Source organism: Homarus americanus, unplaced genomic scaffold, assembly GCF_018991925.1.
Source record: "Homarus americanus isolate GMGI-L3 unplaced genomic scaffold, GMGI_Hamer_2.0 scaffold48406, whole genome shotgun sequence".
Classification (NCBI taxonomy): domain Eukaryota; kingdom Metazoa; phylum Arthropoda; class Malacostraca; order Decapoda; family Nephropidae; genus Homarus; species Homarus americanus.
Window position 1 is genome coordinate 3,491,111 of NW_024753828.1, and position 27,143 is coordinate 3,518,253.

At 37.2% G+C, this 27,143-nt stretch overlaps 1 protein-coding gene across 3 annotated transcripts; it reads right to left on the minus strand.

The window, feature by feature from the left end:
* Positions 1 to 1,183: 1,183 nt before the first annotated feature.
* Positions 1,184 to 26,766, minus strand: LOC121855586 (2-acylglycerol O-acyltransferase 1-like). Of its 3 annotated transcripts, XM_042350623.1 has the most exons (9): positions 26,672 to 26,766; positions 23,305 to 23,905; positions 22,770 to 22,967; positions 19,738 to 19,806; positions 18,828 to 19,008; positions 16,581 to 16,665; positions 13,762 to 13,936; positions 7,451 to 7,650; positions 1,184 to 7,021 (listed from the first exon to the last, which is right to left on the minus strand). In XM_042350623.1, the coding sequence occupies exons 2-9, from the start codon at positions 23,880 to 23,882 to the stop codon at positions 6,867 to 6,869; spliced, it is 1,641 nt and encodes a 546-aa protein (XP_042206557.1). In that variant the 5' UTR covers positions 23,883 to 23,905; positions 26,672 to 26,766; the 3' UTR covers positions 1,184 to 6,866. The 3 variants fall into 3 exon arrangements, with proteins under 3 accessions (XP_042206557.1, XP_042206556.1, XP_042206558.1); XM_042350622.1 differs by lacking the exon at positions 26,672 to 26,766 and having other exon boundaries at positions 23,305 to 24,053; XM_042350624.1 differs by lacking the exons at positions 16,581 to 16,665; positions 26,672 to 26,766 and adding an exon at positions 16,749 to 16,833 and having other exon boundaries at positions 23,305 to 24,053.
* Between the last annotated feature and the right edge of the window lie 377 nt (positions 26,767 to 27,143).

Genomic DNA, 27,143 nt, shown 5'->3' on the forward strand with positions numbered 1-27,143 from the left:
CACCCTCCTCACACCCAAAGGAAATTCTTTCGTTATTTAAAAATCATTCCTTGACGAGCCGGCTCGTTTTTAACTTATACGATTTTAATTTAGAACTTTATTAAGGTAATGACGTGATTTATGTAAAATAGCTGTATCCTACCAATCAGGTACAGTTATTTATATTATTTAGTTACAGTCGTTTAACTTAATATTATTTGTTGTTGTCAAAGCATTCCAAAAAATTTTCCTACCTCACAGCCTGGTTTAAAAGCAGACACCATTCATTGAGAAATTATCACACTTTAAATTCTCAAACCATGACAGCATCACCAAGTTAGTACCAAAGCCAAAGATCTGTCCCTCGTGTCGTGAAAAGTAATGTGATCAATGTAAATAGAATAAAGTAAAAAATACACTTATAAAGGTTCTTCATACAAAGAACTGTACCATAATAGATTATTAACTTGATGAAATGCCTACGTACCCAGTAACACGGACGAGTTGATAAAAGAAGTGAATTCTAATTAACCACCCAAATTACTAGGAAGTCAGAAACTATATCTTGGCGTGATGTGGTAAAACTATCCCCAACGAAGTTAATACAAAACTGACTCATAGTAAAACAGTAAAATTACCAAATATAAACAATAATAGATTTGTTGTTTCGCAGAAAGCCATATAACGCCCGAGTGTTTTTCACGCGTAGAATGGCCACGTGATGGTGCCGAGACTTGCCATGACACCTGCGAGTTAGAACTTAAGACTGCCTTTAGCACAGCAACAGTATGAAGTCAATACTGTAAAAGTTTATACAAAGGTTGGAAACACATGAAAGTATGGAAAGATTAAAGGATTTAGTGTTACATGACTAGTGTTTTGTCTTCCTTATATCTACAATACAGTACAAGCTTGATGCGTGACGGCCAAATTCACCCCCCCCCCCACACACACAAAAAAAAAATTCTCCAAACATTCTACAGTACTGTGAATGTGAAGATACAGTATTGTACAACATGAATTACAAGTTCTTGTATATATAAAGGTGCAGTAATGTACTATACAGTATTTAATTATGTTCGCATTAGTCTGTGAACGTGGGAAATTTCATTACAAAATTTTACAGCATATCTGTTAGTCTTTTTATTTGAGAAATTGCAATACAAAAGAATAAAAGGTAACTGAATCAGGCAAACAAAGTACACAAACTATTTTACTTTATTGCAGAAAAAATTTCCATTACAGGAATGCATCCACAAGAGAATACATCTGTCTGTATTAGTACACAGTTATTCATCAACCCCACTTTTCTGTTCACCCTTACGAGTCTCCTACATAATTCATGTTGACAAGCTGAGCTAGCACCAAAAATCAATATTCAGTATCACATGCACTCCTATACAGTATACACGTATTTTGTGCTATTATCCAAGAGTCCTAACTTTGTGAGATAGGGAGACAACTAAATCCCTTATCATGATCATAATCCTGCATTTAAAAACACTAAAGAACTTCAAGGGATATTACATATACTGTACTGTATAATATACTGTATATGGTACCTTTTCATACATTTAAGTCTCCTCCATAATCTGTTTTGATTTGCTGTGGCATAATGGCCTGAAGAAGACAAGTTGTATTAATTATTTATATTTTAAAATGAAACTACTGTACTACAAGGAATCTGAACAGCTCACCTCTTAAAACACCTTAAATCCTCTATATCAGTAAATGTAAACTTAATCAAAACACTTGACATGTGTACTGGAAGTATTCAGTTGTCATAAGACTCTGATAAGTCTACAGAAAACTTTCTTTGCTGTCCATCAAAAATACATGTCTAGTTTAATAGGTATATTTTTGGTTTTATCTAAGGAAAATATTTAAACTATTCACATCTATGAACTTAAAATACAGAACTTTTCATAACCCCCCAAAAATGCAATAAGTATGAGAATACAACTCAACAGCAGCCATAGTGGTTACTGATGTATATTTCATAATTATTACTTGTTATTCTGAAACCAGGTCACCTCTGGGATTTGCTTTTCTGATACTCACAATTGTTCCTACAGGTGGCAATCTTTCAACATGAACTTACATCAACTTATCACAAATGAGCACCACATATTCTAGGTGAATACCAGAACAAAAACAACAATAATGTTACTCTACAGATCGAGTACACAAGTGAACACAGCAATAACTGTACACCACAAGCTTAGTACATAACTGAACAATGATAAATCCTGAGTACAACAAAAGAAGGGGGCAGGGGGGTCACAGTAAACCACTCACTCATGGTAATACAGTATCTCACTTACACAACATGTACTTAACAACAACAACAACCTCACACCACACAATTAAAACCCAGCCTCCTCCTTAACCTGATAATAAATGCAGTGTCATGGAGATACAAGCAAATTACAGTATTGTACCTGTAATCTGTGTACAAGTATCATATTTACCATAGTAACATAAGGCAATGAGAAGTGAAGAAATTGGTAACTATTAAATATAATATTCACTAAAAATTAAAGACAGGATTTAAGTAGTAAAAGCCCTGTCCTTTTTCATTCAAAATTCAGTGAGTTTTTCTAAACAATGGTGTATTTTTTTATTCAAGGAGCCATAAGTATTTTATCTACAGAGCAGATTTACCCCTTCACTACAGGCACACTACTTTTAAAAATTTATTTGGCTAAAACCAGATGATTTTATTCAGCTCAGAAGGGGTCCTGCACACAAAGGCTCATCTCAAGGATCTAAAGATAGCATGATACTGTTATTACTGACATGCGTGAACAGAAGGCATTAATACAGTACAGTAATATGATTTGGGGAAAAAAATTGACTACTGTCATACCAAATGTGAACCTTTAGGGTCACCCCTAAACATTGTACTGTAACAAAAATTCATCTGGTTTGGGCATTTTTGTTTCCCCATTCCAAAGGAATTTTGTACCAGGATCAACACCACAAAAGTTTACAAATGGGAAGAAGCAGTTATCTTCTGACCTATAAACTCCATATTAATATCTTTTATACACACATAATTTCAAAACCAGTATATCTTGCTATCTCTGAACCCTCAAATAACCTTTTAAACTGTCATAAGAGAAGAATAACCAAGAGTTGGCCACATATTGTACATTGTTGGCTCATGTTGGTTGGAAGGTTATCTCTGTCAGTTAGAATGATATTAAATCAACTAATGCAGCTAAAAATGAACACTTGTGGTAGAAAGAAAAAATCCTTAATTCTTAAATACAGACAAATGTTTAAAGTAAATAACACCCAAAAACAACAAATTTTTCATTCTAATTTTCACACTAAATATGAACTTAAAACCTAGGCAAGTCTATTTTGTCAAGGCTCTGGTGTTCACGTTGTTCTATGTGCAAAAAAAAATTATCATCCATGATCTATAGTTATAATTTCTTCTTTAAATTAACAATTATACACAAATGCACATACAGCATAATTCAATTACATTTCCATAAAGATAAATGGGCACATTTATTTCTTCAACATATATACCGGGTATATCTTTACATAAACTCAACAAAAACCTATGGAATAAAAGTTCAAATAAAATATGATTCTGTCACTCAATCCATAGAACTAAACCAACACAACCCATAAACTTCAAGAATTGCCTCTCATATTCTGTTACTCTTGCAAATCCTTTATGTTATGATGCACAGTTCCCAGAATCAAGAGACCAGATTTTAATACATCACCATCGTTAAAGCAGAATATCGTAGATAGGGAGATCTTAGACCGTGGGATACCTGTATTAGTTTCACTTGGGTGACTTTATAATCCAATTTCTTTCATATTTTGGGACAGCAAGATATTCAGACCTTAACCAACTGAGTATGATGATTAATCTATCATTTCATCATGCAATTAAACCATCATCTTGCTTAACCACCATTCTCACAGTTTAATAACTTTTCTTTAGTAATTAAACCATGAGCTAAAGGTGTTATATCAACTTCCTTTTAAACCATCTTTCTCAAAAGGCTATACTCCAGGTAACAGTGAAAATAGGTGAAGGGATATCTTTGGAATGAGATGTGGCATTCATATACAGTATAACGTTTCAATGATTCTTAACCATAAACTATATTACTGGTATGCAGCTGGAATTCATTTATCAACAATATCATATGTCTATATACTGTACTATATCTACCTTTAAAATAGGCTTTAATATAAATCCTTTTCCTTATAAACTATGGAATATTTAAGGTTGACAGATTTCTCTACAAATATTAAATTCAATGATCAAATAAAAGCATGTTACTGGGCTTGAATGACAGGCAACAGCAATTCTTCTTGTAAACAAATTCATCACTAATTATGATATTTAGCAAGTACAGAAAAAAATAAAATACTGTACATCAACAAAAATTACAACAAATTCTTGCCTATTCAGTAAAAACTAATTATATAGATACAGTATATCTTTATTTCTCTTTGACATTTTTTCAGAGGGTTAAAGTAATGGGGGAACAAACACCTCAAGAAAGAAGAGTAATGGCTGGGTACAGTAGAATAGCATAGAGAGCAACCCAAAATATCATTATTTCAGCACCACCAAAGAACACAGTTACTATAAGAATCGGCTACTGACAAAAAAGTTGGATGACCTACAGTAATTTTCTTAAGAGGTCATTTCAGGAGTTCAAAGTGGCATGATATTGTTCTTGAGCTTGTGTGTGTGTTCAGGAGATATCAGTGCATCTATGGGACCAAAAATCACTATTGGTATTCTGTATATTAGCATTTTATTTTGCCATCCTTTTAACGGCAACATGTTTCTTATGAGACCACCGGTACAACTGCAAAATGCATCATGAGAAACAATTTGTATTTTTTTTTAAATTGTGCATCATTCAAAACACTTGACTTGTGTCCCTTCCTAGTAAGCCTCCTAACACTACCCACACATTTATATGGCCAATCAGTTGCCTGTGTCATCATGGAAGTGGCATATTCGATACTGTTAGTGGTAATCTGCCCCCACCACTCCTAGCACCGTAGCTCAGCCCCACACCACTCACTCACACTCCACCAAAGTTGAACAAATGTAAGTAAATAATTCATAATTTTTATTCTTTTGTTAACCACAGTCTCAAAGGTTAAAGTTTCACAGCTAACCTAACTTTAGTGACTTTGGTCTCATAAATGTACGATCACCATCCCCTGTTCACACACAAGCTCTAAAACAGTTTTGTACCATTAATAAACCCCTAAAATGTCCTTTAAAGGGAAGACAAATTGCTTTAAAATAAAAACAGTCATATCTTATCCTAGATGGAACAGATATACAGTAAGTTACTTCAGCTTAACTACCTAAAGCTAGTTATATAATTAATCTCATTTTCCCAACTATAAGATGATACAATTTTCCACCTCTAAATGCATATTAAAATAGTGAGTGAATTATTTCCCAACATCCACTACACAACTCTGTCATGGTAATAATGAATCTAGTGACAGGTATAAAAGGAAGGTTATAGTGTAATCAAATACATAATTTCCTCTACAGTCCCTATAATTCTACATACGAGTTATATACGTTACTCCAGAATTACACAGAGAAAGTGGAAATAAGCTTAAATTCAACTGTGTTTCCTTAAACCTTAGATCAGCATACAGGACATCTCAGTAAGTACCAGGTAACAGCAAGTATATTATCAAAAAACTCATTAAAAGGAAAATGTCATTCACAGAAAAGAATAAGGATAACCCACTTTATGACAGCATTAAATAAAGATGCAAACTTTTTGTCATCAATAAAATATTGTACTGCTTAATCACAACCAAAATTATCATCAAAACAACATTAAAATTATTACTAACAATCTAAGTTAAAAAAATACATTAAAAATTAGTGTAAAAACATACCGTATATAACATGCCATCCAACCTCTAAAAACTAAATAGAGTTAACAAATAAAATAAAATATACATAGTAATAAAATTTTTGCTCTATGGTCAGAGTACTGTATGACATGTGTACAAATATACACTGGTTACTTACAAGGATATATACTGTCCTGTACTGTACTGGGAATTATACTTTAAAAAATTCAAGATGACGAGGCCTTCTATTGTTGGGATCATCACAGAGCTGTGCACGAAAACATTTCCTCCATTATTCTTCTAGAAGTTTAATGTAATTCCTAACTTATATCAATAACTTCCACATAATTCATGATACCTTATTCATATAAATCTATAATGAAGATACAATATTACAGTACGGGTAATAAATACAATATCACCTACATATTCTTGCATTGATCTTCAATATTAACAAAAAATATATAATAATCTATTTCATATATTGCACCAAGTTCCTCAGATGCGACAAAAACTCTTGGTAATTTCCTAACCAACCATTATCCACTTACATTTTTCTGCTTATAACTGTCACTTTTTCCCCCCACAAATAAGCAATTACCGTCCGTAAATTTTAAATTCCACAACTTACATTTCTATAAACATTGCAATTTTCTTAAGGCATTTTGAATTTACCACAGGATTCCACATGTATTTAATCTAATTAAAATATTAAGGCAATGCTGCATGATCGCAGCCACAAGACATTGTTCTAAAATTCTCTACAAATTTTTAGATTTTTAGATTTGGAAAGCAAGATAAATTATGGTCCCAAAGATGATGGTTAGATAAAGCAAATATACTTAGAATTAATAATGCCCCCAAATTCATAAAATACCTGGCTGTAATGCAGCCTCAAATTTCTTGCACGCAAGACATACTCAAACAAATGCAGTATTTAATTATACTTTAAAATGTTCATTCATAAGCTCTTTCAAACTTAAAAGCTGGAATTAGTTTTGTCTTCTTCAAACAATCTTAATGTCACATTCTGGGAACTCAGAATACTTGTGTTTGTACTTGTTATAGAGATCAATCACAGCATTGACATAAGTCTCATGTAAACCCACAATTTCCTCCTTAGTGGGGTTCTTCACCAAGGGGACATCAATTGGAGTGCCAACTGAAACAAAAGGTGTCAGATTAACCTAAATAAATAAATTCTTAAGAACATATAACCTTATTCAATGATTCATAGGTTCCTCAAAAAATTTGTTACTTGAGAGGTATAGAATATAAGCAGAAACTGTGGATTTCCCTTGTGTTAGAAAGAAAACATCTACAGTACAATCTTCATGATAAAAACCTGGTGTCAAAGCAGAAACAATAGCCTATAGTAATTGGTAACTTAACATACCGGTGAAAAATAAAACTGAAGGAATAAGGTGCATATGGACACTAATCAGAAGGCAGAAATTATGAGTATGGCAATGTACGGGAGATACATTAACTGCTTTGGGTAAGAAGCTAAGTGTGTTTAAATAATTTATTCATTGCACTTCTCATCACACAATACATATTCCAAAAGATCTACACAGACAGTATTACTCACCAACAGTATAGATGGGCTTGCGGAAGGGAACAATACCCAAACTGTACTGAAACACGCCTCGGCCAATAAACATACATGGAGCCAAGCCAATGAGTTTTTGGAGAGCATTTTGAAAGCGACGTACGAATGAACCCTCGGGATTTGCAATTTGGTCGTAAATCTCATTTTCACCAAAAGAAAACATTGGTACAAGTGAAGCCCTGAAACAGAATAAAATCAATATTTTTGTATAAAGATTGGGTAAATCTTGCAACCAGGGACAAACTTAAGATAAAAGATGCCCAGGACTAGGGATCAGATTAGGGATATTTTTGGTACTTTTATACTTTTAATATGCTACTATCCATCTATTTTAGTATGCATCTGAATACTGAAACTGCATATTTGGATAAAACATAATGAAATATATATGTAAGACAATCAACATTACTCAATCAGAATAAAACTTTTCAGGCTTTCTCATATGCAAACACATGTACAGGGTATAATAACACACACTATCAGATTCTTAACTCATACAAGAAAGATTAGTGAAACACTGTGTCCCATGGTGGTTCAATTCAAATTTTTCATAAACATCATTAATGAGAATGACCAATGATGATAAAAATAAACTGTCTTCACTGATTCCAACTTCTGTATTTCATTGCACTAATAAGTCCCGTAATATTACATTCACATCCACCCCTCAGTAAAAATATATACAGGAGTCTGGAGCAACTGAGAGACAGCCTACACTGCCTGCTTGTCCATTACAATCTGGGAGCTCCTGTAGCAATGTTGCCAATTGGGGAACATTAACAAAAGATCATCGTTCAATCCTTCTATGTTTGACAAAGTTTTACCATACAGTATTTGTTTAAAAAAACGGATCAATTGTATTTTTATTTCTAAGTTTTACTACACTGATTTTTATTATCCATTTTCAATTTTAATATACAGTAATGGGGGCACTGGTCAACTGCCCTGTTTGCCTTACCTTTAAGTCAGCCCTGCTTGCAATTGCATCACAATCATGCGCATTACATCAATTACACGGGGGGGCATTATCTTTGTGCAATACACTTTTATTTTATCGACTGCCAGGTGAGCCAACCAGAGGCATGTAAGAGTGCTGACTAACAGCCACGTCGTATATTTCTTTACCAAAAACTTTTGTTCCTTCATTGTTATTAAGAACTTCTCTCTGTACTATGTTCGTATATTTGTATACTGAAGAAATGCAAAGTGCAGAAATGACTGTCTCCCAAAGATGGCAATTACCTAAACATTTCCATTCCGTTATATGTACTGTACTGTATTATATTCTATAATAGTTTTTGCACAATCTGGGACCTCAGGGAAGACTACCACTACACATTCATAATCTAATTACACACTGCCTTTAGAAGGTGAAAGAATTAATTTCCTTCATTATATTAAAAAGGCAATACAGCATGCCCTGACAATTTGTGGATTTTTAATTCGTGGACCTCGATTATTTGCGTATGACACCCTGGATGTACCCAAGAATGTCTAAGGGTAGTTTTAAAATTGTTGGCATTTTTGCGGTCGAGACAGGGAGCCATTCATTCTAGAGACAGTAATTTCTTTTACCTATATTGTATATATATGTGTGTGTGTGTCTAGACACACACACACATATGGCGTCACATCTTGTGACGCCATAACGTCACAAGATGCCCTTCATCAAACTTTGGGTAACTTTTCACTGTAACTGAAGAAGAGATCCATAAATTTGCAGAAGTGCATATAAGTTTAATGGATTTTTTCCAGTGTACAGTACTGTACAGGATGTCCCCAAAGGAACTTTTAAATGGTTTTCAAGAAAACCCTGACTAGTTTGTACCAAATTTTTATTTTTGCTTCACATAATCATTGAAGCCAATTAACATGCAAGGCATGAAAGTCTGAAAGTTTACTTTAACAATTGCTAGTAAAGCAAATGCAACATTAACCCCTTCTATGACCAGCTACCCAATAAGGTGAAATCCAGAGGGTTGTTAAATGTACTAATCAACCCTCCAGAACAAATTTCACACGCAGTCTTACCTAATTTTCTTCATGTGATGTTGGCTGATGTGCCATGTTTTCACAAATGCCTTCTTGGTAAGGCCCACAAGCAGTTGTGCACTCAAGTCCATGTTTTTTGAAGCTACATCTTAGTGTGTCAGAGTGAAACAGTTGCAGTGGATCATTTTCGGAAGAATGTCTGGTGCAGGTCTCTTCTCCATCATGATTGGAATCAGTTGATTCTCTTTATCTTTCCAACCCCATTCAGTAGGGTCCATGTCTCCATCAGTGCCCATCGACAACATAACCTGATAGTAACCCCTTAATGAGTGACCTTTTGTCGCCAATACAGTTGGCAGAAGTCTTTCAGACGTGACAAAAGTCTTTGCCCGTGCAACTTTCTTACAGAGCGCACTACACCTAATGGATGCCAGAGAGTCACTTTGGTTTCCAATGAACAAGGAAACCATTGCCTTGCAGCCAGTGTTTCCAACAGTCACCTTGTCTTCCTTAGGTGAACAGAAACCTTTCGAGCAACTACGAAAGGCAGAATCACCCTTGATGATTTTTTGGAACCCAGCCTTTTTTCCAATCCAAAAGATTCTTGAGGTTGTGTCACAACCTGTGAATGCATGCACAAACAGCAGATCAGCACAGACATCATCACCTAATAGTCACTTTAGAACTTTTAAATTGTACACATGAGGTTTGGATTTATCTGAGCGGTAGAAAAGATCTTTGTTATCCTTATCTGTCTACGTCTACATCTCCCTCAGCATGTATGACATGGCAGCCTTTTTGCAGTAACCATTCAGAGATTAGACCGATCATGGCCTGCTTGTTGGTATCATTTGAGAGAAAGTCCTCCTTTCGCCTAACAAACTTTGTTGCATCAGATGTTTTGACTGTGTTAAAAACCTTATTTTGACTTCATCGCTGATAGGTGTTGTCCTTGATGCTTGGTCCTCCCTCGGAACTATCAAATACGACTGTTGTATGGCCATAGCAATTTAGCATAAACAACGTCACCTATGATGTCATCAAGATATAACTTCTGATGTTCAATCCAAGATATTGGAATTATTTGGGTACCATCCTATTTAAAATATGGAGAAAATTTCATATTTATCATGGTTAAAACCTCTGAAATGAAGCCCATATTAGTTGAAATTACCCATTTGTTATATTTGCAGCCATCTTTTTTTGACGTCATTTATTTACACTTTCTGGTGCTCCAATTTTGGCCAACTTTTTATATGTTATGCAACAAACCATAAAAAAGACACCATAAACACACCATAAAACGATCTCTTATCAATTTTTTGGGGTACAGGGCGTCCTCGCTTAGCGTCGGGGTTATGTTCCTGAAAACGCGACATTATGCGAAACAACGTTAAGTAGATCAATTTTCCCCATAAGAAATGGATAAAATACGGGAGTTACCTTCCCGAGCCTCCCTTTACCCAATATAAAAAGCTACATATACAGAAAATCATTGCCATTTCTATAGAAAATAGTAAATAGAACTACAGTACTAAGTTTGTATTGGTACTCACCGATGGGCGGAGGTGGTAGAGCGAGTGTGTGGTGGATAGTGGAGCGAAGGAGGAGGATGGCGGGAGCGGAGGAGGAGGGTGGCAGCGGAGGAGGGCTGGAGAGGAGGGTGGTGAGTCACTGAGACTCTACAGCTGCCGCCTCCTCCTCCTCCTGCTCTGACTGGGGTTTCTCTGCTGCTACTTGCTCCTCCTCTGCTGCTGTTTGCTCCTCCTCTGTTGTTGTTTGCTCCTCCTTGGCTGCTGGCTGTTGTGAAGAAGCTCCTTCTGCCGTCCCGTGACAAAAAAATTAATCCAGTGTTGACTGTTTGGTGCTACTCATCTTCTTCTCCTTATAGATCTCGGTGTAACAACCAAGACTGTCCTCAATGCTGCATTGAACCTTTGAGCTACGTTTTCCGTTTGGGTCATCATCTAGAAGCATTTGCATTGCTTACTGGAACATGTTCAACGATTCTGTCAACCTCTTGGAAGTTAGCGTTCGTTGAGGTTCTTCTTCGTCGTCTTCAACGGGACTGTGTTCTGTTAATTGTTGCAGATCTTCATTGGTGAGCTCTTCTGTATGGGATGCCAGGACGTCCTCAATTCCTCTGATTCCAGCTCATCAATGCCTGCCTGTCTAGCCAAGCTGAGGATATCCCTATTCACAGCTGGGACTAAGTCCGTGAATCCCATAAAACTGTTGATGCACTCGGCCCACAGTTTACTCCACACACCATTCAGGCAACTTTCTGAAACCTCTTCCCATGCCTTGCCAATGTTGTCAATTGCATGAAGAATGTTAAAGCCGCGCCAATATTCATGGATTGTTGGTTTATTTTCTCCGTCTGTAGCCTTGAGCAGCTGGGGCATGGCACAGCGTAAATAATACACATTGAATGTGGCGATGACGCCTTGGTCCACAGGCTGCATCAGTGCTGTCGTGTTGGGAGGCAGGAATACTGTACAACTTTTACACTGTCATGCAAGTTGTCGAGATTGGGAGGATGAGCTGGAGTATTGTCAAGGATCAGAAGAATTTTTAAGTTAAGGTTCTCCTTGGCACAGTATTCCTTCAGTGCAGGGACGGCTTACACGTTTAATCACTGGCTAAATATGGCGTCAGTTATCCATGCCTTTTTGCTGCCTTGTAAATAACAGGAAGGTGATACTTAGAATAACCATTCAGGGCCCGTGGGTTGGCAGCGTGAGATATCAGCATAATCTTCACCTTGAAGTCACCGGCAGCGTTCGCGCCAAGCAACAGCATCAAGCAGTCTCTTTTCTCCTCCTTGGAGATATAGGTCCTCTCAGGCATCCTCTTCCAAGAGAGACCAGTCTCATCCACATTGAAGAATTGCTTCAGTGAGTAGCCTCCTTGCTGGATAATCCATTTGAATTCTGGTGGGAATGTCTCGGCAGCAACCGTATTTGAACTGGCAGCTTCACCAGTCATCTTTATGTTGTGGAAGTTATGAAGGCGCTTAAATTGTTGAAACCAGCCTCGGCTGGCCGTAAATGTCTCTTCCTTCGATCCTTCACCCTCTTCTGCCTTTAAGTCGTCAAACAAGGATCTGGCCTTATGCTGGATAAACATAAGGCTCACAGGGGCATTGCGTTGATTCTGGTCCTCCATCCACATTGCCAGCATCTTTTCCACCTTCTCTATCACAGTGCTTCTAGTGCGAGTCGTCTTAGTAGCACTCAGAGAAGAACCACTTCCAGCACTAACCTTAATAATCTCGTCAGCGTTGGTCCGGATAGTACGCACCGTTGTGGGGGTTAGACCAAGCACAGCGGCTATGTCCACAGCACGTTCCCCGTTTTCAATTCGGGTTAATACATCCATTTTCGTAGCAAGGGTAATGGTCTTACATTGCCTCTTCACTACAATAGCATCAGTAGCACTTGATGGGCACTTGGAAGCCATTTCGAATGGTTAGAGTACAGTTTTAGAGCAAAAACACTTAAACACACACGAATGATGTAAAGTCGTAACAAACTGGCTTGGCGTCGCTGTGAGTGAGGGCAGCACGCCGAGCCGAGAGAGCGTAGCGCAGCCAGACAAGAGCGTGTGATGCGCCGTGGAAAGTAGTGCGTGATGACGCAAAACAACGTAGTATCGGATCACCGGGACGTTAAACGAATTTTTGGTCTCTAAAGTTCAGCGACGTAGTACCGAAACAACGATAAGAGGGAAGACGTTAAGCGAGGACTTACTGTATCCCTTTTTTTTTCATATTTTGACCCGTCTATACCATACTATGCAACAGAATATTATCTAACTAAAGGAAAAATAACTTGTACAACTATTATGCAACAGGTTACACAATATACTTTTATTATTATTATCATCATCATCATCAATGTTCTACGGCCATTTTCCACAATTGTGTGAGTTAACCACGATTACTTGATGGCAGTTGTTGGGTAAAACCAGAACACGATGTCCCATCAATCCTATTCACAACAACAAACCTAGAGCACCATCCAAGAAAATGTAACAAACACCAGGGGATGGGCACTGCTTTAGTGACTGATACTATCAAGCACGCTGAACCAAAGTTTTACAATTATGACATTCCTAATACCAACCCACAGGGTGGAAACAGTTGGCAAGGTAATCATGACTATTCATCTACTTTATATATCAGCAGATTACTGCACAGAAAAACAGGCTGAGGATTAGTGGTAAAACAGGAAGTTATGCAAAGAAAGAATCATGTCTTGGTAGACATGAAAAAATGAGAAAAGTCAGGGGCTCACCCATGTCTGAGAGCCATCTTGCAGAAACCTTTACGTTTGTTGAGGTGTAACACAACCGAGCCGGGGTGACAATCAAGTGATTCCTTAGCCCCACCTACTACCAAGCAGAGGGCACGGCCAGAACCTTCTCGGCCTAACAGGTAGTCCATACTCTCCCTTGTAGCACTCACTGCACCTGATATATGGATGGGAAAATACTGTACGTTTATGACAGGAAGTTTGATCAAGCACTCGATCCAGTTAAAATTAGGAAATACAAAATAATGTTAAGGGTATAAGGTAAAACATTACAGATACTGTAGAGTGTACTGCCAACAAGGTTTATATAAGATTCCAAAGTAGGTACGATTACCTTTTTTCATATACAGTAGTTTCACTTGAAGGACTTTGTAAACCTTACCTCACTAACCAAAATACATGTATGTGTGTGTGTGCACAATTACTGGGTACAGCAATAACTAAAGACAAATAATATCATGATTGTATAAAAAAAAAGTATCATCACTGTGCATCTCTGAGCCTGTCTGTATTTTCTGCTTTCTACATAACCTTCTACATCTTGGAAAGGAAGTGCTGATTAATTATCAATGAATACCTGAGGTCCATTACCTTCACATCCACGTGATGCAGTAAAAGCCACAACAAAGAGGGAGGAGGAATACAGTATTACACTAATGTCAACTAACAACTACATCATCAATACATTACAACTCTTGATAATTTCTACTGATAAAACAACTACAGTATAGTCTGCATTTACGCGGTCAATTGAACCCGTGGAGGTCCGCGGAAAACGAGAAACACGTAAACGAAATAACAGAACATGTGGGATTAACTGAAATAGAGACTGGGCCCACCCCCAAACTCCACTTTTTCCGACACAATACGTACCTTGTAGTAAAAATAACATCTTAATTTTATGATGGTATGCACACACAATTAATATTTAAGAGAAATATAAAAAATATTAGGTTTTTTAACACGTTAGTAGAAAAGATGGGTCGGCACACATGGATGGCAGCTGGTTCCGAGGCAGAGGGCAGATTAGTTGCCCTCCGGTGAATCACTTTCACTACTCGCAGAGGTTTGCAGGGCCTCCCAGACAAACCTCTCAAAGTCCATATCCTCACTGTCACTATCACTGACTTGGGCTGGCTGTGGTTGTGGTGGGTTGCGGGCGAAGAAGTCCTTAATACTACGGTGACGACTAGCATTGATGTTGTCGAGATAGATCTGGATATACGGCTCCATAACTTTCGTCAGATGGTTATTAGACTCTTCATACTGATGCTTGTCTGGGTCGTTGTCAAGGATGAGCTTAATTTTCTCCCCTAACTCGATGATTTCCTTCACATAATCATGGCTTGGTCCAGGTAATTCAAGGTTTTTCTCGGGTGGTGGGGGTCCAGCGGAAGCCATTATGAGGGGAATAGCGGGCACAAGAAAGAACTGAATACACGGACTGAGAACAATGAGACTAGCCCGGCTAGGTCAGCACTTCTACCTTCTGGTGGCAGGGCACGTCATGTTACATTAGACCAATCACGGCTAGCGGCGGAGGGAATGCGTGGGTGGTAAGGATGCGTGGCCCAATCACAGTCTGATACGTCATATGACGTCAGCAATAACGTAAGAGCGACCTAATGCGCACCCCCTCACTGCGCCGCTACCCGCGTATGGTGAAGAATGGACCACGCGAGTAAAAAATGGCGCGGCGCGTCTGCACCTCTCCAGCTGCTCACCGCGTAAATGATGAAATTTACCGCGTAATTAAAACATTTCATTCTGGCAAGGCACCGCGTAAATGACCAAACGTGTAAACAAAAACTGCTTAAATCCAGACTATACTGTATTACTTTTTCACCAATACTATGAACACTATGTCTTCATATGGAGGATGTACAACACATGATCTTCAGTTAATATTTTCGTTAGTATACATCACAGTCTACCATTCTAATATGAAATTTCCTTACCATCTCTTTGCCTCTCATTCATTACTCTCAATTACTGCTTTGCTATGTATTTCTAACCATACAACAAATGTCATCCATATTGTGTCTCTAATAACAGCCTCATTAGCCAATCAGTTATGTTTCCTAAATATGTGACAGTATGTGATCTGGGGAGTGACTGACACCATAAAGCAAAGAGGAACCCATGCTGGTGATACAAGCTGCTGTCCAGTTACAAATTCTGAAAGTTGTCACCTGAGAACAAATGTGGTTAAAATGTAATCCATGCAAGGCCTTGTGAAACAGGATTTATTCACAATATATCAAATAGTGCATCTTCACACTAATCATATTTTAATTGCCAAATTTCTATTAAAATTTGTAAATACTACACCCATAAATCATTTACTATAAGACCTTAACAACAAACTAAACACTTATATTTAAGTTATGTGTACAATTTAAAATCTTCAAAATGATGACATATTAATATTACAAAACATCTGTATTAAATAATCATATAAACAGGAAGCTCAATCTAAATAAGTTGTGAGAAAACAGAATATTTCATACCTGAAGATGTAAAAAGCCTAAGTCATGCATGCCAAATTGATGAATATAAATTTTTCTCATTTATCAATCATGCACATCATATGCTGCTCTATAAACAAGTTATACAAACACAAATACTGTACTACAGTACTCTACTATGGGCTACAAACTGTCTCATAAACAGGTGGAGCAAATACTGTTATATACTGTACTGTACTACAAATCCTTAAGCAATACAGCAAATAATGCCTATCACAGGAAGATCCAATCAAAGATACTGTATATTGGTCTTCCAAACTCAAAAGTACTAACCAGAGGCCATGAAGAACTCTCGGTAGAAGGGGAGGAGGAAATGGCCTTCCAAAGTAAGCAGGTGAGGAATGCAGCCCGGGAAAGTCTGTTGTGATAGATGCACACAACATGAATTAATGAAGCGAGTTTCAAAAGAGTGCATTCCTAATATTACTCGAGTGTACTAACCAGTGGACATGAAGTATTCTCTGTAGAAAGGAAGAATGTATTGTGCCTCCAGTGTTAGCAGATAAGGTGTGAATCCTGGGAACCTCTGAGGTAGCAGTGCAATAAATAAGAAAAGTATATTAGTAGCCATGTCAAGCTTCACTCAGATGAAGCAGAGGATGATGACCTTCACCTTGAGACAGATTCAAACGCAGAAAGGATAATTTTCAACCAAGCATTGTTTAATACCTCCCAAGATTTTATCATCTGTTAACAACATGCACAGTTAATAAATACAGAAAGCAGTGAAGGATGTTCCATCCCAAACCCAAAAGCCAATATTTTAAACAAAATTTTCTCGTCTCTCAATACAGGGAAGCACCAGTACACTAATATTTATAACTTGCCAAAATTCTAATACTGTACAAGAATATATGTATATGTGATGAATGCTCCCCAAACAGTGTTAGACCAGACACAAAAATGCCAATTTTCGACCTTGAATCCCATAGTTTGACCATATTCTTCAAGATCAGTCATCTGGGGGATGTTTGTGACACATCATCTTGTTGACATTAACCTTTTTTAAATAATCATTAGAAAACTTTTATTGGAATAAAATTATTAAGACGGGCACAAAATGCAGGACAGACAAAACAGCAATTAAATGATCCTTTTTTACAACTACAGTATCATATTTTCTCAAACAATATACCAAAGAATTGAATAACTTTCACCCGTAGAAAGAAAATAAAAAGCTCAAAGTAACTGGGCTTTACAATCACCAACATTCTCTGAAAATGAAAAAGATGATAAAATAGCACTTACCTGGACCAACAACTGTGACCTCGAACTTTGACAGACATGAATTTTGTGTTCTACAGTTTTCTAATGATAATAAGTACTGTACAGTATTCATTTGAAATGTCATCAAAATACATCTATGAATACAAAAGTTATGTTTGGGATAAACTTTTGACCTTTGACCTTCAGCAATAAATTTAACTTTGAATTTGGGTGCTTTTTCCCATTGTCTTGCCCAGAAGTTTTATTCTGGTACCTAGAATTATGTAAGAGTTATCAGTATGCTCTAGAGTCAGACAAAGTTTGACCTAGACCTTTGGCACAGGCATCTAAAGTACACCAGAACACAAGAATGGAGGAAACTGCAGCGGTCCTATTCGTCCATACTGGGCAGTCCCATTTACACCCAACCCCTATTGCTCATATATCCATCCAACCTGTGTTTGAAGCTATCCAGCGTATTCGAGTTAATGATGATGTTTGGTAACTTGTTCCACTCGTCCACTACTCTACTTCCAAACCAATGTTTACATATTTCACGCCTAAATCTAAATTGTTCTAATTTAAAACCATTGTTACGAGTTCGCTCCTGGTTGGATAATTTAAGTACATTTGTAATGTCCCCTTTGTTCAGCCCTGACTACATCTCTCGAGGGAGTGCAAGTTAAGATGCTTACCGGGTAGGTGCTTTACACTCTATTTACCGGTTGTTAGGCTCTGATTGCTGATCCTGACCTTCATCACACCAGGGAGTTGTTCACTACACATCTTTCTTATTACAGCACTGTATTTGTAAATTGTTTAATAAAGTTATCTTGAGAAGTTTCAAAGTTGTGTGAACAATAAATATGATGGATGGATTTAAATACTGTACATACTGGTGGATGGAAGTATGTAAATAGTGTACAGGCAGTACAGTACACACAGGCATTCTGACAGAACAAAAGGACCAATTATACACTCCTCCAGTTTTCAGAGAAAATAAAGAAGTAAATACTTTATCTACTTTTTTTGTACTAAACATAACAAAGACTGTCACAAAAAAGCAGGGTACAGTACCACTTTGCTATCTGAAAAAAAATGGCACTGCATTCTATTTCAGAAGCATGAACATGGAAAAAGTCCTTTTGAAGTATAGGAAAAAGTCCTTTTGAAGTATAATATGAATTTGAACATATTTGAAAGTGCATCCAGTGGTTGGAAGAAAATAAAATAATTTTTTCCATAACATTAATTGAAAGATCATGGCGACCCATTTTTTTATTATCATTCAAATCTGAGAAAGTAATTTCCCACCTTACTGAAGTCTGTTCCTTCTGTGGCAAAATGACAAAATGCTCCAGCAGATAGGACACCATGGGGGTGGTAGCCCATAATGTAATTCTTGGAAGGATCGAGGTCAGCAGTCTTTATAAGGTGAATTGGGAAGAAGTCTCGGTAATGTTTCCACAGACCCCAGCGTCTCAACCATTCAAACCTGAAATGTCGGCACAGTAAAATGGATGATCATAATGATTGAGCAAACCTAAAACACTGGTACACTACAGTACAGAAGTAAGGGTGTCCACAAACTAGATATACTGATCAACCTAAACTACTGATACAGAAGAAAGAACGGTCAAAACAAGATGCACTGAACCCTAGCTATTTCTATATTGTCAGTGCTCTGGTCAATCAAATAATCATAAAATGCCAAATTATCCTAGGATTTTGGATTTTTCCCAACTTGCCTCAAAATTTTATATATTCATGAATTTTATATGATGTGTGTTTTGAAGTTTGACAATGGGAAGCCTAGCATGAGAACAACCAAACACCATCTGAAGAATAATGTAAACCATATTGTACTCAAGAGATACAGTACACCTCAATTTAAAATTAATATTAATACTTGTTCAGGTAAAATATGTAATGATCTAGTATGTAACACATGTGTAACATAACAGCAATAAAGTATAGTTTATTATAATATTCTGTAGTGTATTAAAACATTAACTTCATTTACAATATTATGGATATTGGAATACTTTTCAATTTCATCCAAGTTTTGTGGGTATAAGTTCCACATTACAGTACTTTTTAATCTCATTTTGTCTGCAACAGTAAATTTTGGGGGTAATACTTTTCACTTCTTAGTTTTACCATTAAGAAGACAAAAGCTGTGAATTGAACTTTTGATAAACTTACATAAATGAGCAACACTTACCTCCTACCACCTCTGTTACAGACGGTGCGATCTCCCAGGAACCACGTCAAGTAGCAGAGGGAGACCCACCTGCAAAATATGTAATACAGTACAGTAGTACATCATTTAATAAATAATGCTTCTCCAGAATTTTTTTTTAATTATTCTGTTACCAGGCATAACTTATAAAGGTACCCAATAATTAATATAAAACCATTACTGTACTATAATGCATAAAAATCTAAATCTGTGTAAGATATACCATACTGTAGAGTCATCCACACAACATCCAGAGCACAAGCCCTCATCGTGGGAAACTTCAATCACGAGACAATAGGCTGGGTGAATCTTCCCACACAAGACGAGGGAGAGGAATTCCTCGATGACGTGTTGTATATGGACTTCTCCAATGTGTTTGACAAGGTCCCACATGCACGAATAGTCTTTGATCTAGGCACACAGCATCACAGGCAAGATTTTGACGTGGATTAACAACTGGCTCGAAGACAGGCAACAAAGAGTGGTAATAAATGGAGTACACTCGCACCAAAAGTATCGGTGCAGGGTGAGATCGACGACTTCCGAAACAATATGTATACACTGTGATATGTCGGGAAGGTTGGTAAGTGTATCCTCATACCACCCCCCCCCCTCCACTAGGTGTTGCCATATGGCTGACAATCAGTGTGTTTGTTTCCTCTTTTCGGATTGTTGCTTTGTGTCGACTGGATGATGAGCGAGGGTTCAGTCTCGGTGAACGTGGGTATAAAACAGAGGCAATATGAAGCAGTAGGGATCTACACATGCCAGACGACACGGAAACCTCAGAGGGAACACGAGGAGCTATTATTGCCCTTCATAACGAAGGGTTCGGCGTCCAGATATTAGCCGGCGGGTTGGTGTCCACAGGAACACCGCTGCACGATGGATTCGGCGATACCTCGAAACTGGTGCTACAGACGACAGGTCTCGGAGCGGCCGTTCACGCTGCACCACCCCTCAGGACAACCAGGTTGAGTGGTTTATTTGGTAACATAAATTAATGTGGCAATATTCACAGGTACTATCAGAAATAATTTTGTTAACAGGGAGCTCCTCATATTTCATACTGTTTATTTATCACTTCTCGACCTTATTTATAACGGTTTGTTTCACTTGACCAGGCCACAGTAGCAGCTCAGCAGGATTACAGGGCTGCCAACATACGGCTGGAACAACTCGCCTTTCCCAATACCGAGCGTCACTGGTCTCAAATTGTTCACACTACAGTATGCACCGATACTTTTTGTTGCGAATGTACATTCTGAATGGAAAAAATTTCCCAGTGGAATACCACAGAGCTCTATATCCTTAGATCCACCTTGTTTGTGATCTACATAAACGATACAGATGAAAATATATCAAGCCACATTGTCAAGTTTGCGTACAACGTGAACATATTTGGGAGGGTGGCAAGTCGGGACAATGTCGCAACAGTGCAGGAAGACCTCATGAGCTGTTCAAAAGGTCTCGAGACTGGCATATACTCTTTAGCATTACGAAATGCAAGACCTTACATATAAGATACAACAACCCAGAGCACAACTCTTCTATTAATAACACTTTCCTGGATACTGTCGATTAGGAGAAAGATCTTAGCATTGTGATTACATATCATTGACTGAAGACGACGCAGCAGTGAGAAAAGCAAATCGAGCCTACCTTTGAGACAAAGATAGGAAAATGCTCCTTCAACTGTACACATCTCAAATATGTCCCAGTCTGGCTTACTGTAAACTGTACAGGCAAAATGACAGAAAGACCTAACTCACCTAGAAAAGGTGCAACACAGAGCGACTAAGATGATTCTGGAATTACGTCATCTTGATTAACCAAACAGACTGATGACCTTGAATTAACAACCCTTCAGTCGAGGCACAACAGGACAGATCTCATTGAAATATAGTATTCAAAATCATGAAAGAGATGGAAAACGTGAACCTGGAACATTTCTTTGTGATGTCATGCACCACCAACACGAGAGGACACAACTACGAGCTTGCCAAGTTATCAAACAGAATGAATATAAAAAACTTTTCACACAGAGGCTGGTAGACCTATGGAATGGTCTACCAGCCCAAGCTGTGGAATCAAGAGCAGTACTGGTCTTCAAATAGCCCTTGACAAAATTATCAAGAACAATGGAGGGATCCAACATAGGCCACTGGCCTTCCCATGGCATGGCCACCAATTATCCAATGCATTATTACCTCCAGGGTGAAGAGAAGTGGCCATGATAAGATAACCTCCAGAATGCCACATTTAAATACCCCATACTGAACTGTACTGAACTGTACTGTACTGTACTGTACTGTACTGTACTGTACTGAACTGTACTGTACTGTACAGCACTGCACTGTATGCCTTTCTAATCTAATCTCATATACTCCTACAATATATACCTTACCAGGATAGGTTAGGTTGAGTACCTGCCTGTCCTACCACTCTTTTACCTACTGTATATAACTGTTGTACATTCTTGTGATATTTTTATCCAATAAAATTCACTCTGAGCACAGCACAGTACAGTAACTTCTTTCAAAATTGATTATCATTCTTTCAACTTACAGTACCTTAATAACACTCTTAATACAGCACAGGTATTTCATAATTTTCACACATTTCAAAATTCACTTAGTTCCTCAATTAAAAACCTCAAACTACCAACCTTCTTTAAATAGATTTCTCCTTAATGTAGGAAGCATAGTACAGTAGCCAATTCCATGACAATGATGAATTTCCCACCAGTGCAGTTTAAAAGTTCCTCCGGTGATCTTTGTACTGTACTATCATGAAGATGCAATATTTGAGAGGATTACCGGTAGTAAACATTTGAAGTTGAAGTCTGTAGTTGCCAAAGCTTCAGGCATTAGGATGGCATCTAATTCATAGACTGAGACTTGACTTTACTTTTCTCCCAGTACACCAAAATCTCCATGTTTATACCTCTGGTCATTTAGTAATGTCTTTGTGCAGTGTTAAACATTTCAAAATAAAGAAAATTAAACACTCACCAATATTTAGTATAGAAGAAGAGGTAAAGCAGGAAAAGGGTCGAACTAGCACCCAAGAAGAGGAAGGTTGACATCCAGAACAGAACGGCAAACGTCTGAAATCTTCGTCTCAGTGGTATGTTAATGGGTGCAAATTGTGGTCCATAGCTGACACCCAAGTTAAGGACTCGACCTATTGCTCCAAACACCCATGGTAACCTGTTAAATAGTCATGAATTATGAACTAGGGACTACATCTCAAGCAATTTGTAGTACAGTACATACACCTAAGGGCTAAGTTTATTTAATTCCTAAGGGTTCTAGTATACTGTATACTATACATTGCAGACTATTCTAAAACACAAGCAGCCAGACATCATTATGGCACTTTGTTAGATTTACTGAAAAATAATATCATAATGACAATTTGTTATACCTCTGATCATGAAAGCCAAAGTTATCTTAAGTGCACATAATAAGTACTGTATTTGAATACATTACAGAAATCCTATGGAAAAACTCAACTACTGTACTGAACTGTATATTTTCTACATACCTATCAAAATGCTCATCAATTTTGTCCTTTTTCACAGCAGATCGTTCTTCTGGTATTTTTCTATTATACTTTCTTAGCTCCTCATCTTCCTTCATTCTCAAATTTGCTTCACTTGATTCTTCATTTGCCTCCTTTTCTTTTTGTATAATTACTTCTTCCTGCACAACAGATTTATCATCTAATTGTAATCCATTTTGTTCTGTCTTACTCTTGTTATTATCCTCTGCCTGTATCTTCTCAGTTATTTCTCCATTCAATGAGACATCATTGGTTTTGGTGTTGTTTAGAGACACATCCTCAACTTTCTGACTGCTTACTGAAATATCCTGAACCTTCTGACCACTTACAGAAATATCTTCAGCTTTCTGACTCATTACTGAAACATCATCTGATGTTTGACTACTTGGGGGAACATTACTAATATTCTGATTGGTTAGTGAATTATCATCAATCTTTGGAATGCTTTGAGGAACATCATTGAATTTCTGGTTTCTGGGTAATTGTGAGACACCCTGGGGTGGTGGTACACTGGTGTCATGATAAGCAGCTCCACTGTCGCTGTTGGTTTCAACATCCATTGTTATTGCTGGAAGACCTGCCCCTGTGAAGAACAAATTGTTCCTGAGTCACCACACAAGATATCAATAGTTTGTCCTTTCTGTAAAAATAACAATAAAAAGAATTGGTCATCAATGGGAACGTCAGAGTTACAGATGCAGCTACACACTCCAAGGCCAAGTTCTCAACTAACAAAAATCTTCTGATTAAGAGCAGATGTTCATCATGAACCTTCTGACTTGAAAGATAAGAACTTCTGATAACACTAAGATCTTTTTTTATGCACGTACACATGCATTCATGAGCGCATGTACACACAGTACAGTACCTGCATACATACCTAAACAATAAAAAAAATACACATTTTCCATGTACAAGTACAGTACTGTACTGTACAAAGGTGTAGTAGGCAGCTACCAAACGGGGAGGTACTACCGTCTGGGAAGATATAGGAAGCATAATGTGTTGTCTAATGGTAGACCCTGCTGCCATATGGCATCACAAAAATTGTGACCAAGTCCCAGGTTGCTGATCTGGCTTTCTGCCTCATTTACACACAATTGCAGGGTCTCAATTGTTTCTCTTACCATTGACAACACAACATACATACTGTATATCGTTTCTCACTCTTGATCTTTTTTCATTTTTGTATTTCTTTATTATTATTATTATTATTATTATTATTATTATTATTATTATTATTATTATTATTATTATTATTTTTATTATTATTATTATTATTATTATTATTATTATTTTTATTATTATTGCAGTTATTATTATTATCATTATTATTTTTATTTCTGTATTTTTTATTATAAATTTTACTTATCTGAATTATTATAATTATTACATTTTCGCCCCCAGGCGACGATGTGGGTCAGTGACCTGTACTCGGGTGGGCTAATCCCTGTAAAAAATAAATAAAAATAAAAGAGGACTGGTTCCACAACATAATTTAATTATCAAATTCTCCCAACTTACACTTTGTCTTCTGTTAAAAATATGTAAGAAAGAACAGGTAGTTTTGTTTACATACTGTATAGTACAAGTGTACTGTACAGTAATGACAAAAATTATACACCAGCTGCTATATCTCACACCCAGTCCATGGGCACAGCACTACAGTATAACATGATTTTCCTGATAAAATACCGGTAGCTGTTACTTCTATGGGTTAGACTTGAGTTTTAACATTTGAAGGCTAAATGGTGTGAAGCCTTGGTATGGTGACACTGGGTTAAATTCATGGGGTTATGCTTCAACAGATCTCAAGGATTGTAAACAACAGAGATCGTAAATCAGTTGTGTTTCTATAGTGAAAGAAGGGTTAAGATTCATGGTCACAAAAATGTTCTCCAGTATAAATCATGTAAACTCAAAAATAAAAATGAATTCCAGTTTGTATAACATGCTTTTGTCCCAGATAGGTTCCAACCTTAATAAACCCCAATCAATGTATCTGAATCTTGATGCCACATCACTTGAGTTCAGGAAGTAATCTTCATTTTCCAATAGAGTGGGTAAAAAAAAAAGACAGGATTCATGAGAACTTCTGAGCCCTTAGGACCCAAGTCTGAGAAAAGTTTAGTGCCAATGGAAAATGATAATGAAACCTTAACCCTAATGTGCTGATAGGTTAAGTTGTTGGGTGGACCATTTGGACACTGCAGTACAGTACAGTAAACTGTATTTCTAGTAAACCCTCAGCCTCAACCATGCTGGGTGAATGGGAGTGTAATGTATTTTAGATGTGTTTACTGTAACTGTGTATTGTATACTGTTTTATGTGTGTGTTCCCTCCATCACAACCAAAGGTTTAATCTACCATATCAGGTGTTGTGGAGGCCCTTTATCTCCAAGCCAGTATAGTGCTGTAGTGTCAGCACCAGCAGTCTCGGCCAACTCTTATGGTCAGCTCTGCCTATCTTGTTTCTTTTATCAGTTCCTTGTGTTACCTTCTTAACATTTTGTCTGGCATTTCTTTGCTCGATCTCAAAAGGCCAAATCCTGACAATATTGGTCCAATTTACTTGCTCAGCTTCTTAAGTCTCTGGCTAATACACTATTATATTATTTAAAGGGAAAGCTTCAGTTCATATCAACACTCTTAACGGTTGTCTCAAGACCTCCCATTATATTCCTTCATGTCCATTAACAATAGCATATTATCACAGTGAGGTGTTGGTGGTAGTGGTAGTGTGGTTGCCTCTCACCCCTGTGGTTGCATGTTCAAATCCCCAGGTTGGATGTGAGAAAAATGTTATCCGTGTAACCTTACAGATTTTCTCCAAGTACCTACAGTACAGCACTTGGGTTTCCTCTTGCACTAACACTAGACAATAAAGGCAGTGATAAAGACTTTAACCCATTCTCTCACTGTATACATTTCTAAAGTTATGAAAAGTGATAGCAACACATGCCACTCACTAATAATTATTGCCTTTGAACGTTGAACAACTACAGCTTGTAAGTCGATTGACATTAATTATGAATAAGATATTTAAAGCACTGATAAAGCAAGACTTACAGCGAAGCAGACTTTAGTACTTTGTGCCTAATGAGATGTGAATATATAACAACATGAAAGAATAATTACAAAAACACTGAAATACCAATTTGTAAAACGTCAAATACTGACCAATCCGTCCACTTAAACCCCTTGGTTCAGCAAATCACCCATAAATTTCACTTACTACCTTAACGCACTACTTTAACACTTATTACTTACACTTACTCATATTTACTTAATTTATAACTGTAGCATTGAATAAATGTCGATAAACATTAAAATAAGAACACAACATACCTCACTCCCCACACACCCGCTGTCATCTGCAATGTGTTTCTGTTGTGTTGCCGGGGAGCGGGACGCGGGAACAGTTGTTTTATAATGTATACCCATCAGCTGATATTCTTGAAGCCAAGGTAATTATTGTTTCTTCAATAAATAATACTCTTGACTATAAACCTGATAGGGCAATTTTTCTACTAGCATCAACAGCAGAAGAGAGTTTCTACAGGCTCAGTTACACAATCCTGCCGGACGTTAAACTGACTGTCTTCGACTCTTCGAGTTTTGTTAGTCACTTAAAATATTCAGTTAATTACTAATAAAAAACACAATGTGATTACGGTATGCACTACCTTTAATCACCATTGAGTGCTTGTACGGGATAGATCCGATTTGCAAACTTTGATGTGTATACTATTTCAAAACGTCCATCTAAGATACAATGTTATAATGCATATTAGAAATATCATAGTGAATAAGTCACTAT